The sequence below is a fragment of the Juglans regia genome, chromosome 9, assembly GCF_001411555.2.
Source record: "Juglans regia cultivar Chandler chromosome 9, Walnut 2.0, whole genome shotgun sequence".
In the NCBI taxonomy this organism is placed as follows: Eukaryota; Viridiplantae; Streptophyta; class Magnoliopsida; order Fagales; family Juglandaceae; genus Juglans; species Juglans regia.
The window spans coordinates 22246038-22259962 of record NC_049909.1 but is presented as its reverse complement, the minus strand read 5'-3'; the positions used below and the strand labels follow the sequence as shown (position 1 = coordinate 22259962).

Genomic DNA, 13925 nt, shown 5'->3' with positions numbered 1-13925 from the left:
GCTATGTCTATTCTTATTAATACAGTTGTTTACTTATAAAGAAAAAAGTTTTGGTAATTCAAACCCTTTAGATTAGAACCATTAGGTCAGCACTGCATATGTCCAAAACAATTTTGGTTCATGATTGCTTTGTTTTTGTGAGAATTGTTTTGTAATATGAATCATGATTATCACTAGGTCACGTTTGGGAATTGAGATGAGTTAAGAACATCTCATCTCATCTTCAAACTTGTCACTCAAAACTTGTCATAATTTGCTTTCCAAATATCAGTCAAACACAAAACACTTTATAATTTCAAATCTTCAACTTAATCATTACCTAATCATTACACTTTTCCAAACTTCCAAACAAAACTCAAAAAACAATACAACCTTTTCAATTTTAAAACAAAAATAATATTAAAAAATTATATTCAAACAATTTGTTAACTTTGTAATATTTTTATTCAACTTTTTATTTCTAATTTTTCAAAATCCAATAAAACATCTTAACTCAAACCATTTTACTACTATTTACAGAATTCTCATCTCGTCTCATTACCCAAACATGCTAGAGGAATGGGGAGTCCATTGGCTATCTTTTACTCCATTGTGAGATGACTAGTGCTTTGTGGAGTGATTTATTTAAACGGGTTGGTTTGGATAGGGTCATGGCCATAAGAGTAGTGGACCTTTTCATATCTGGAGAGGGTTAGGATGAAGCCCACAAATTTCAGTGGGTTGACTTTTCATGATTTTCTTATACTTCTAGGTAGGTGACTCTCTCGTGTATACCCTTTGTACCTGGATGCACCTTTTGCATAGTTTAATAAAGTTTTATTACTTATCAAGAAACGTTTTTCACCATAATGTCTATATACACCCGTGTACTTAGATGCGCCTTTTGCATAGTTGATTGAAGTTTCTATGAAATCTAGAGATATTCAGTTTTAAGTGGACTATATTGTCTGTGGAAGGGGCGTTTATGCATCCAAGTAGTAGGGAATTAGAGCCAAGGACCTTATACATGATATACTTTTTGCTTAAAGTTTTATACTGGTTTTACTTGCAAGAAAAAAAGGAAGTTTTATACTGGTTTTGCATCACATGGATTGTTCTCTTCAATAGAAAGGTTTGTAAGTATCATATAAATTTTTGAAGTAGTTGTCCTTCGGCATATGATGTTGCATGGTCTTGTTGAGGCTCAAGACTGTACTTAACGTTATCTCTTGCCCCTGGTTGTTATGATATTTCTTCTTCAGGCAGCACTGGCAGCACAGTCTAATATTCTGCATGAGCTCAAGGAAACATCCCCAGCTGGGCCAGCTCCTATAGTCCAGGTATATTTTTTTTATGGGTAATCCAGGTTATATTTAATTTGATATATGTGCATTTCTATCTTTATGACCTTTTTCTTTTCCTTTCTTTTTCTTTTTTCAATTTGAGGCATGGACAGACCTAACTCCCAAGAATAGCGAACCAAAATAACGAGAAGAAAAAAAAAATCTTTGAATATTAATTTAATTTTAAGGTCTTTTTTATAAGGTGGACTATAAAAACTAATTTCCCCCCTAAAAAGTTTTTATTTTTTAAAGTTTTGCACCATTCCCCAATTTTGGTGATTTGGCCCGTGATTGGAAGCCGCTTGGGCTACTAACCCCCTCCTTCCAGCAAACCCTTGCAACCCTCACACTCATATTCACAACCACATTGAAACCCAGGTCTCCGATACAACCTCATGGGCCTTTACCAATAAAGCAAGTCGCGATGTTTCACTTGAATCTCTACCATGTGATTTAAGGCTTCTATCTAGGAAAATTTCTTGCGTCAAGTAACATTGTATAACTTGATGGTATGCACTTGGACCATAGCCAGATTAAAACTGGCATCAATTGCTTGGTATAAATTGAACAGTAGCGAGATGTTGGTCCTATCTCGTGCGGATTCCACCCAGATGATGCTCAACCCAAAGCAGAACACATTCATCCTTGTCTGTGTTGTGATTATCGTGTGACTGCTAATAGGGTGTCTCTATATTGAAATTAAAAAGAAAAATCAGATTCTAATGATTAACTGTCGTCCAATCAAGTCAATTTGGCTGAGTAAAGCATTGTTCTGTATACCAATTTTTTTGAGAAGTTGGTAAAAAATAATATTTACTTACAAAAGAAGTAATCAGATTCTAATTATTATTGGTCGGCCAAGTCAATTTGGATTGAGTTCTGTTTTGTATTGAGTTCTGTATTCAAATCTTTGTAGTGAATATCACCTCTGGAATTATTAGTTTGCATTGGTTTCTGAATGAAACCTGTTATTGTTTGCAGGAACAGAAATCAGTTGGCCGGAAAAATCGGCCAGCTCGTCCATTTGATATGATTATAAAGGTCAAGCCACAAGCAAAGAAAGCAAAGTTAGACCCAGGAGCATCCAAAGAACTCTCCGATGCAAAAATTCTAGAGCCAGTGGCAACCACTATTAGAAATACTGACGATGTTGGTAAAATTAGTTTAGTTTTATATAGTGACGAAAGTAGTGAAGAAGATGAATAGCAGATTTACGTTAGTATTCTAAAGAAAAAACTCACATAATTTTTTTTTCTAGTTAATTTTCTTTTGTTGTGTTAATTATTTTGTTCTTGGATCAATTTTCTGCGTAAACACAGCCAAGATGAATGCAGGCATTGTTACAGATATGCAAGATTCAGTGTTGGCAAGTTTGGTCGGTGATGGTGTTGTATATCCAAGATATAATTGTTCTTCATATGCTTAGCATAATTATAGATATACTAGCTGTAGTTAAACTTGTTAAAATAAAAACTACAATGTGTAATTAAGTTTTAAATCTTTTATCATAAGTAATAAATAAAACCTTTCACATATTTCACTTAATTAATAGTAAGGAGGAATCAAGAGCTATTTATATAGCGAGTCAATGTAGCATTGATCATCAAGAATTATAATTTCATAGGCTTATTAACTTCCACTTAAAGTCAATAGTCTTTATTATGACAGAGCAAAAATTCAACTCTGAATCTGAATCCGATTTTGTTCTGGCTTCGCTTTGACTTTGACAGTCGGAGTAGGAGTTTTTTTTTTTCCTCCAAAAAGTTAAGAGTCGAAGGTGGAGACAGACCGACTCCAATTCTGATATATCGACTCCAATTTTGCTCTCCAACTCCAACTTCAATATTGTACATATGTTATAAAAATATATGTATTTTTCAATACATTCATCATATATATCTTATATAACTATAACTTATATAGTTAGTTAAATTCAATATTAGTATGAGCTAATTATTATTAAATAATATACTTATACTATAATATAAATTGACTAACAATAGTTTAGTATACGTAAATATCATACTATTATTACCATATAACAATAATGTATAATAACATGTAATACTAATTTATAATTCTTTTTTATCGATAAATATGAATTTTATTAAAAAAGGTGAAGTCAAGTACACGATACATATACAAGAGTAACACCTATGCATAAGTGTCTAAAGATACAAGAAAATTATGTATGTTCATGCCATAGTCTATTACAATCGACCAATGGAATAAAGTTCAAAGAAAAAAAGCTCTAAGCTCGTTCATTATCCTTTCATGATTCTCAAAATTGAGACCATTCCTCTCCATCCAGATGCCCTACCATAGACATACTGGTATTATCTCCCACAAAGATGCAATGTGATTAAGTCAAAAGAGACAAGAGTCCAGATGCTATATATGCTAGTCCTTTACGGTGCTGATTATTCAAAGCAGCCTTTCTAGTAAAAAAATGAGGCCTTGAAAGCCTACACTGGAGTCTGGAGCTGATTTCAGTTAGCTGTGAGGTTGGAATCTTCTTGTCTGACCTTATCTGTCCTTTGATTAATGGGTGCTAATTTGGCTCATTACAGGAAGAATGGATAAGGGATCAAAAACTGCAATATGATGAATAGTCTTTGGTGTCCAAAATTTAAACTCGAGCTTAGGCTGTCCTTTGCATAGATAAATAATCCAACACAGTGGCCACAGGCACTTTTTTTATTTTTGGTTGGGGGGTGTTAACTGGGTATGTCACATGACATCTTGACATGCATTAATGACTCAATATTACAATTATATAAGTTGCTTGAAATTAGGGGTGGGCTCCGACTCCGACGGAGTCGGAGTTGTCATTTCCGACCTCCGACTCCGACCGGATTCGGAGCCAAAACTTTCCTCTGACTCCGACTCCGAACGTAGTCGGAGTCCGATTCCGATCGGATGTCGGAGCTCCGAGAGCTCCGACCTCCGATCGGAGCTCCGAACGGAGGTCGGAGCTCCGACTTCCGATCGGATCTCCGACTGGAGTTCGGAGGGAGTTCCGAACGGAGGTCGGAGCTCCGACTCCGAACTCAATTTCAGAATTTTTTTTTATTATTATTATTTAAATTTTGTTGTTCAATTTCGTTTCAGATAGTGGGCAACATATATATATTTTTTTAAAAGTTAACCATCTACAAATATTTAGTTTATTCAAGAGTTTTCAATAATTTAAATATTCGTTCTAATTTTGTTACTGAATTTTGATTATATCTTTAATTTGTTTTATGTCCGCCTGAAATTTAGCATTAAAAGTGCTCATGACTCATGAGTTGAAAATTACACAAATTTAAAATTTTATAGAAAAGAATGATGGTACGAATTTGTATAATTCGATTAATTTCAGTTGGATAATAAATTATAAACTTTTGAGAGATGATGGATAAGTACTAATAGAAATTATAGAATAAAGAGTACTTATCCCACGTATTTGCTCGGGATATAAGTACATAAATATAACTATATAAATAGTTTAAAAAGTAAATAACATGTATGATGCAGCCATAAGTTATAACAGTCTCATTTATAACGTAATAACAATATGACTCAGTCTTGAAATATAATTACATAAAAATTAAACACGGGTTTCACTCAAACCCCAATGTTCCATTGGTCACGCCTGAAATGAAGATAGAAAATAGCAATCAATAGATGAAAAAAAATTGATAATAAAAAATTATATACGGTAAAAGAATAATTTGATTCTTACCAAGAAATGAGGTTCTCTCAACTCCATCACAACTCTCAAGTAGCGTCCGTTCCAAACTCTCAATCATCGGTAATTATGTTAGGGTTCACAATTAGATCTATAAAATCATAAAAAGTAGAAGTTAGAAACATTAAAAATAATTAAATCATCATTAAAAAGCATATAAACTTACCTGATTCAAGCCTATAGCTCTCGGCATCAACGCCAACGGTATCTAGTCCAATGGGCGTTTCACTTATCCAATTCTGTGTGCAAACGAGGGCCTCCACGGTTGACGGTGACAATGAACTCCGATAAGCATCCAACACGCGACCTCCAGTGCTAAATGCCGACTCTGAGGCAACCGTAGTGACAGGAATGGCTAGCACATCTCGGGCCACACGGGAAAGGACTGGATACTTGGTGGAATTAACTTTCCACCAAGTTAATAACTGAAATACATCACTAGGTGCCTCGACAGCTTCCATAAAATATCGTTCAACCTCAGATGTACAATGCATAATATTCCTTGTTGACATGAGTTGATGATACTGCCGTATGACACGATTGCCTCTAACCCCTACAGATGGGTCAGTATCACCTGAGGAAACTGTCGATCCTGTCGGCCTCGAATGTGAGGAGCTACCAACTGCGGATGAAGGCTGAGCACTAGTACTGTAGTGATGATATAAGTCATCAACATCACTTTTTAGCAATCTAATAAACTCTCCAGCCTTCACTGCCCCGAGGACGGAATTTACCCAAAATTCTAGAACGGCCAACTTAACTCGGGGGTCAAGGATCACAGCCACAAATAGCAATCTATTTATCTTCTCAATATTCCCCCAATATTTATCATATTTGATCTTCATCCTCGTAGCCATATCAGATAACAATCCAGCAGAGTCAGTACAACTATTTTCCAACTGGAAGTGAAGCTCCGAGAGCTCACTGAAAAATGAGTTCGCAGTCGTATATTTGGATCCAGATAGTCGCATGGTTATCTCATAAAAAGTTCTTAAAAATTCAACAAAATAACTCACACTGGTCCAATCATGTGCGTCTGGCGCACCGAGCCCCTGTCCTGCTGGCTCCAACAAAGCATACCTCAGGCCCCCATCCTCGACCTCCATCCGCTCGAATGCTTTTTGGTACTTCTGTGCCACATCCAACATCATGTATGTAGAATTCCATCGAGTCGGAACGTCCAAGCACAGCATACTAGAACATTCAATCTTCAAATCTTCTGCTATTGCCTTAAACTTGGCAAGCCTTTGAGGGGAACCCCTCACATATCGTACAATGTTGCGGACTCGGGTTATGGAATCATGAACCTCTTTTAATCCCTCAACAACTATGAGGTTAATGATATGAGCACAGCATCGAACGTGAATAAACTCGTGGGCCCGAATGACATCATCTCTCACCGTCGTGTTCCGCTTAAACCAATCAATTGCTGTTTCATTCGCACTGGCATTGTCAACTGTAATACACAGCACTTTTCGAATTCCCCAGTCCTTTAAACAATCATCCATCTTTCGCCCCAATGGATGCACCTTTATGATCCACAATTTCTTTAAAACTAATAATTTTTTTATGCAAAATCCACTCACTGTCAATGTAGTGTGCCGTGATACACATGTAGCAGACGTTCTGTATGGAAGTCCATGTGTCAGTCGTAAAAGACACTCTTTGGCCAGTGGTAATAAACATCTTCCTCATCTCCTCCTTGTCCTTCGCATGCCTCTTCATACAATCTCGCATCACTGTATACCGTGATGGAATGGGAAATCGTGGCTCAACAAAATTTAGAAACTTTCGAAAGCCTCTTTTCTCGACTGTGGTAAATGGCATCTCATCAGTAATTATCATCTCTGCAAGCATGTCCCTCAACATCTTCTCACTGTATTGAGGGATGACCAATTTCTTAGTCTGTGTACCATCAGTGGCTGTAGAAGTTTGGTAACTGAGGTTGGTCTGATCAGTGGCTTGCAATCCCTTCGCTATCTTATATCGTTGGCAACCATTTAGATGTGCTATTAACACACTGGTACCTTGCTTCTTCGAATGGCATCCACAAAGTGATCCACAATAATGACATCTTGCCACTGGGTTCGCAATTTCACCAGGTATTTTGGTGAAATGCTCCCATGTCCACGACCTCTTTTTAGAAGGTCGTGGTGGTTGATCTTGCTCAATGGGCATCTCCTCTTCCTCGTTGAACATATCTTCATCCTCTATATCAACTGGGAGTGGGAGTCGACTACTCGCACAAGATGTAGCTGCTCTAGATGTAGCTGCCCTAGATGTAGCTGCCCTAGATGTGGCTCTAGGGGTGGAAGTACCCACCGGTGTAGGAGTTGTAGCATTGGCATCCGCCACATCCCCTTGTGGACGATCATCTCCACTATGTCTAGGATCCATATCACAATCAATGAAGCTGAAAAAATTAAATTAGAAGCAAAAAATTAGTTTAAAAATAAACTAGGCTATTGTATTATACAATAGGACATGTATTATTGTATCATAATAATACATGTATCGATGTATTATTACATTGAGGTTCGGTTGATGTGCGCTTAACTCAGACGAACCCATCCAGATGGGTTCGCTCGACGTGCGCTCGAGCAGAACCCATCCAGATGGATTCGCTCGACATGCGCTCGACGTGCGCTCGAGCAGAAGCCATACAGAGAGGTTCGCTCGACCTGCGCTCGAGCAAAACCCATCCAGAAAGGTTCGCTCGATGTGCGCTCGAAGTGGCGCTCGAGCAGAACTCATACAGAGAGGTTCGCTCGATGTGCGCTCGACGTGGAGCTTGAGCAGAATCCATCCAGAGAGGTTCGCTCGACGTGCGCTCGACGTGGAGCTCGAGCAGAATCCATACAGAGAGGATCGCTCGACCTGCGCTCGACGTCGCGCTCGAGCAGAATCCATACAGAGAGTTTCGCTCGACGTGCGCTTGACATATCGCTCGAGCAGAACTCATACAGAGAGGTTCGCTCGATGAGCGCTCGACGTAGCGCTCGAGCAGAACTCTTCCAGAGAGGTTCGCTTGACTTCCGCTCGACATATCGCTCGAGCCAATGTTCAATACAACGTGCGCTCGACTTGCGCTAGACACCTCGCTCGAGCGCAAGTCTTCAAAACAATGTAAAATTCATGTTTTTGAGCGCCGTGTTGGGGACTATATTGAATATTTAATACACAAGAATCACAAAAATCACAACTGCTGGCTCCAATTCATAAGAGACGTGCTTGAATTAAATTTAGGGCTCATAAATTTAGGGCTCACCGTAGGTGGAAGCTGAACAGAGGGACGGCGGCAGGGAGGAGCAACGACGAACGGCGGCACGCTAGCAAGAAAGACACAAGACGTGAGGACGGCTTCACAGTTCACTGGTTCAGTCACTGGGACGGGAGACGCGAGAGAGAAGTGAAGGAGGAAGAAGAAGTGAAGAAGGAAGAAGAAGAAGTGAAGAAGGAAGAGGAACGACGTTCTTCAGAAGAAGCTCCTTCAAGAAGGAACTTCCGAAACGACGCCGTTCCATATTAAGTGGAACGGTGTCGTTCAATATTTTTTTTTTTTAAACCCAGCTCCAAAACGACGTCGTTTTACAGCTGGGTTTAAAAAAAAAATTCGGAGCTACTCCGAATTCCGACAACTCCGACTCCGTCGGAGTCGGCATCGGAGCGGAGGTCGGACGGAGTCAGAATTCTCGAAATTTTGCACACCCCTACCATATAGAAGTTCAATGACCTGTGTATAATGTGACTGAAATCCTCAACAGAATATTGAGGCTATCAGTTTCATTATATAAAACATATTTACAAATGAAAAGTTCTATATAATAGGAAACAAATAATAGAATATATACAGTTGAAATTATCCTATAAACTAGGAAAGTAAAGATATATACAAGATAAAATCATCTAAGATCAAGAAAGGATCCGAAGAGGATTCTTCCTTATCATGACCAACGACACAAGAACAGCAGGAAAAAAAAAATGCCTAAATATATAAATTAAAGTACGGGTATTTAGAGTTCGTTTCTTGTTCTTCTTCAATCTTATTCTTCTTTTGTTTTGGTGGGTATTTACTGGCGGCTCTGGACACGAAGAGGCAGCTCATGATGATCATACGTCCTGCTAGAGAACACAATTGCGGCAAACAGGACAAGTTATCTTATTCCTCAACCAGTGGTCAATGCAATTGGAATGAAAAATGTGATTGCACACTGGGAAAACTTGACATGAGTCCCCAACTGCAAAATCCTCCAAGCAGATGGCACAATCAGTACTACAAAAACTGGCCGATTTTATACCATGGCTTCCATAATTTACCAAAGTCGGCAGTTTCTTTGAGGCCCTCAGTCTTTGCCCTCGTCTTTCACCTACGTCCCTCATAAACCTATCTAATATTCCAAACACTCGGACATTGTTTTCTTCTATAGCTTGATAAAATGCAGCTGGATGAGATATTGGATTAGAAACATTCATGTCTTGTCGATGAATTCCTTCTCCTTCTTCAAGATCATATCCAGGCCTCACCTCTTTCAGCCATTGAAAGAAAGCATGCAGAATGTGAGCAAGGATGAGGAAGAACAACATCACGCTAATGCACATAATGATGGAAGTTGGGAGATCAAGAGTTATTGTAAAATGAAAAGATGGAGAAGAAAGTGCTGGAGCAAAGCGTGGTGGAACGACCTTGCCATCGGCCATGGGAATAAACTGTGAGAACAAATTAAGATCGGCCATATGTTTTAGATAGGGATCGACGTCTGTACACGTACGTGCTTCAACTTTGGATTTTATAAACAACAAAAGCCGAGTGACAAGCGAGATTAAGAACTGTCTGCATCCAAACCTGCATGGTCTGTGGATTCCTATTATGGGCGTCTAGCCTTCAGATAAGAGCGGGCATTATGGGAGACCTTTGTCAAAGGTTGGCTGGCAGGCTCTGTCCAACAGTCATGTCCAACTATAGATAGTTAATAATATAAAGTTGAATTTATTAGAATATTATCCTCTTTTCTTTTTTTCTAAGGATTATCCGTTTGTTCTTATTTACTTTAGGAAAAATATTGTTTTAAAAGTTATTATGTAACTGTAAATTTAAGTGATTTAATTTTTGAAGTTAAATTATAAATTTAACGTATTATATTAAATTATGTTAATTTATAATTTTATTTTTTAAAATCTATTTATGACTTCTTTTAATTTTAACTGCATGCAATTCGATTTTTATAATAATCTGATAAAGTGACTCGAAAATTCCCATTTTTATGTGTTGATAAATAATGGGAAGTACTGTTTTGGGGAGGGGGAAGTACGTATTTCTCAGAGAAAAAATTGAAACGTGAAAGATCTATAACGAGAAAAAAACAATACTAATCATATAGATTTGGAAAGATAATAAATTTTAATATTGAATTTTAATTCTCAAGATATTTAGTTTAAAATAAGAAATTAATAGACAGGATAGCATTATTTATAATTAATACGATGCTAGAATTGAGATAAAAATTATGATAATTGATTTATCATTTGCATGGCCCTTAGTACAAGCGGCCTGATTCTATTGGTTACCAGACCGCACTGCAGTAGAATTAACCTGAGAGTAACCCATTTCCTCACCCCCATCCTTGCGAGTGCCCCACTGCCACCTCCCTTGTCATCCATTCCCTCACCAAATCACCAAACCCTATACACTCTCTCTCTCACTCCGCATTCTCGCAGATCCCAAACCCTCCACTTCGTACCCATTATTTCTCTCTCTTTGTAGGGCTTTGATTTGCTATTGCCATGGCCACCGTGCTCGAATCCCTTATCGTGCCTCGCGCCTCCACTCTACCTTCCCTTACTATCTCTCCGATCGCGGCATCTTCGTTCTCCGCCCGTAGATTGCCCCGGTTCGGAGGCCTCAGGGCAAGACCGAGTTTCTCAATTCGCTCTTTTGGCTCGGTGAGTCCGATCCCAAGTTCGCGACTCGCTCGTCGTGGTGGTCTAGTCGTGTGCGAGGCTCAGGACACTGCTGTCGAAGGTTAGGATTATGATTCTGTACTCCAGTGGCCTGCTTTGCTTGATTCTTTTATCCTTTTTTTTTCAATTCTGTTTAATTTGTATGGGCAAGGAAAAGGAAATCATAGAAAGTTTGGAAATTTTACGGAGTGAAAAGACATAGCAGAGTAAAGCGATAATGAACTAATCTCAGACTTCGTTAGTCAGATTATTTCTGCTCATTTTTATGTTTTCTGAGCCACCAAAAATATCGCTTATTTTCCCCTTTTAGCTTAAATTTGTTCTCGTAATGTTTCCTTTTCCTGTTTAGTTCCTTTGATTCTTGCGGGGACTACTCTGGATGAAGAAATGGTGATACTTTCGAATTGTTACTTCGAAGCGCGTTTGGTGGCCACAAAAGTTCAATTGCTTCCGGATTTCATTAGCTGAGAGAATAGAACAGAGGAAAATTTTATTAGTAGACAATAATTTCTTCCGATAAGTAAGAACTTAAAATAAATTTCTTGGTAAGGAAGTATTTTGATAATACTTGTTTATTCTATGGGATTTGGTTTAGGAATATCATGAAGCGATACTTGTTCAGCCGAGTGCTTGACCTGGTAGTGTGGTAGGACTTGGGCATGCGTTATCACTTTGTAGGGTAACGTTGACAGTTTTTATGTCGCTTGTAGCAAGGAAGAATCTTACCAGATATAGATTAGAGACATCCAAGTGACTTATCCAAAAAAAAAAAAATTGAAACATATCCAAGTGGTTGCCTTAAAATTTGGTTTCGGTCCCCTGGAGTCAATGGCTTGATGCAGATTGATATGGTTGCCTGCCACTAACAGAATTCAGTACTTGATAGCTACCTTCACACACGCTTCTCTAAGTTCTCTTCACACAGTTGAGGCATGCAGAACTTTGTAGCCTATCTTTGGCTATAGTGAAAGTTTGCTTCTCCTCTTTTGGTGTTGTGCACTTTGAACCATGGCTGATCAGTGTCTCTTTCGATGGTTTGAGAAAAATCTTAACAAAACTAAAACTTTGTTCTTTGGATAACTGCAGTGGCTGCTGTGACAGATGCAAATTGGCAGTCGCTCGTTCTCGACTCTGAGTTCCCTGTTCTGGTTGAGTTCTGGGCCCCTTGGTGTGGGCCATGCCGTATGATCCATCCTATCATTGATGAACTGGCAAAGCAATATGCTGGGAAGCTCAAATGCTACAAAGTTAATACTGATGAGAGCCCTTCAGTTGCCACACGATATGGTATTAGAAGCATCCCTACTGTCATCATCTTCAGAAATGGTGAGAAAAAAGATGCAATTATTGGTGCTGTTCCCAAATCCACATTGACAACTAGCATAGAGAAATTCTTGTAGAGGTGGCAAGTAAAGAAAGCCTTTACTGGAATCGAGCTGTTTGTAGTATCTATTTCTTTTCTTAGTTTCTGATGTCCCGAGATTGGAAACATTGTACCCACAATAAACTCATATTTGTTCTCCTGTATAGTTATCAGATGCAGCTGTATCTTCTGTTACCTTAGGAGGAGAATGTACTTGCAAATATACTTGTTTGAAATGTCTTGAGAGTATTCTCCTGTGTATGAGTTAATATAGCAACTGTTGCCTGTTGGCTTATGTTTCTTTATATTATTATGGAAGACCAGAGGTGGAGGGGACTGGGGAGGTTATATTAGCTGTGCTTTAACAACTAGGACTAGGAACACACATTTGGTTAATGGCTGCTGCTATGCTCGCCTTCATTAGAGGAATCAAGGCCATGAAACTTGCTAAAGAAAAAGGCCAAGATTCGGCTGTGTTTGGGTAGTGAGATCACTCCACTACTATTCAATATTTTATCATTACTTTTTATTTCTTTTTATTACTATTCAGTATCTTATCATTATTTTCTTACTACATTTTCATTACTATTTATAAATCATCTGAGATCATTTCATTATTTAAATATCGCTGAGATCAATATTGCTGGCTTTAGTCACGGCAGAGGCACCGGCACTACGTATTAGAATAGATGATAGTATTAGAACAGATGACAGTGCAAAGGCACATGGACAGAAAAAAGTATTAGAACCACCATTTGCTCCCTTAGCTGCTCTGCGGGCGGTGCCTAATCTATTTTTGAATGTGTTTTGCTCTACTGGATTTGGGCTTTTTTTTCTGTTATGATTCTACGAAACGCTTGTCTCATTAGTAATGCGTTTGTTGTATCAAGAAACAGACTTAGAAATATAATTTTTCCTGTATAGAAACTTTCCTAAATCCGTAACCTTTTTCATGGATTTGGATTTTTTTTTCATGAGTTGGACTTTTTAGAGTTTTTGACCCAATTCTATGGTCTAAAATTGAAGAGAGATAAATACATAAAGTGAATTCTATATTATTTATAATTGTTTAAGTGAATTTCTTAGTAAACATTAAGGTCCCGTTTGGATACAAAAATAGTTTCATCTCATTTCATAATTACAATTTTTTTAAATTTTCACATAAAATATAATAACAATTCAACTTTTTCAAATCTGAAAATAATAATAATATTAAAAAGTAATATTCTAATAATATTTTATTTAACTTTTATCTAAAATCATCTCATCTCATTATTCAAATGGGATTTAATTATTTATCAAATGCATTAAGGGTTCTTCATCTATTTATATACTTCACTCTAGACCCCAAAAGACAAATTATCTTGCTTCTATTTATTCTGGTGTGTATGCGTTAGGATGTTGAACTAAGTTAAGTTGAGATAATAAAATATTATTAGAATATTATTTTTTAATATTATTATTATTTTAAAATTTGAAAAAGTTGAATTGTTTATTATATTTTATGTTGAAATTTAAAAAAGTTGTAATGATGAGTTGTGATTAGTTA

The 13925-nt window shown here is 37.6% G+C and overlaps 3 protein-coding genes across 3 annotated transcripts; 2 read left to right on the top strand and 1 right to left on the bottom strand.

Moving 5' to 3' along the window:
• The first annotated feature begins 959 nt into the window (after window positions 1–959).
• Window positions 960–2740, top strand: LOC118349473. The gene is made up of 2 exons (XM_035694179.1): window positions 960–1319; window positions 2304–2740. The coding sequence occupies exons 1-2, from the start codon at window positions 1224–1226 to the stop codon at window positions 2526–2528; spliced, it is 321 nt and encodes a 106-aa protein (XP_035550072.1). The 5' UTR covers window positions 960–1223; the 3' UTR covers window positions 2529–2740.
• A 6437-nt stretch (window positions 2741–9177) lies between these two features.
• LOC109018137 (RING-H2 finger protein ATL77-like) lies at window positions 9178–9753 on the bottom strand. Its single transcript, XM_019000324.1, has one exon. The coding sequence runs from the start codon at window positions 9751–9753 to the stop codon at window positions 9178–9180; it is 576 nt and encodes a 191-aa protein (XP_018855869.1).
• Window positions 9754–10664: 911 nt separating this feature from the next.
• Window positions 10665–12681, top strand: LOC118349491 (thioredoxin 1-like). Its single transcript, XM_035694271.1, has 2 exons — window positions 10665–11074; window positions 12100–12681. The coding sequence occupies exons 1-2, from the start codon at window positions 10837–10839 to the stop codon at window positions 12411–12413; spliced, it is 552 nt and encodes a 183-aa protein (XP_035550164.1). The 5' UTR covers window positions 10665–10836; the 3' UTR covers window positions 12414–12681.
• The last annotated feature ends 1244 nt before the right edge of the window (window positions 12682–13925 follow it).

Bases quoted from the DNA above. Each gene is read 5' to 3' on its own strand.
- LOC118349473 (XM_035694179.1), top strand. From the start codon at position 1,224: ATGATATTTCTTCTTCAGGCAGCACTGGCAGCACAGTCTAATATTCTG. The intron at 1,320-2,303 runs GTATATTTTTTT...TATTGTTTGCAG, and splicing joins GGCCAGCTCCTATAGTCCAG to GAACAGAAATCAGTTGGCCG.
- LOC109018137 (XM_019000324.1), bottom strand. From the start codon at position 9,753: ATGGCCGATGGCAAGGTCGTTCCACCACGCTTTGCTCCAGCACTTTCT.
- LOC118349491 (XM_035694271.1), top strand. From the start codon at position 10,837: ATGGCCACCGTGCTCGAATCCCTTATCGTGCCTCGCGCCTCCACTCTA. The intron at 11,075-12,099 runs GTTAGGATTATG...GGATAACTGCAG, and splicing joins TCAGGACACTGCTGTCGAAG to TGGCTGCTGTGACAGATGCA.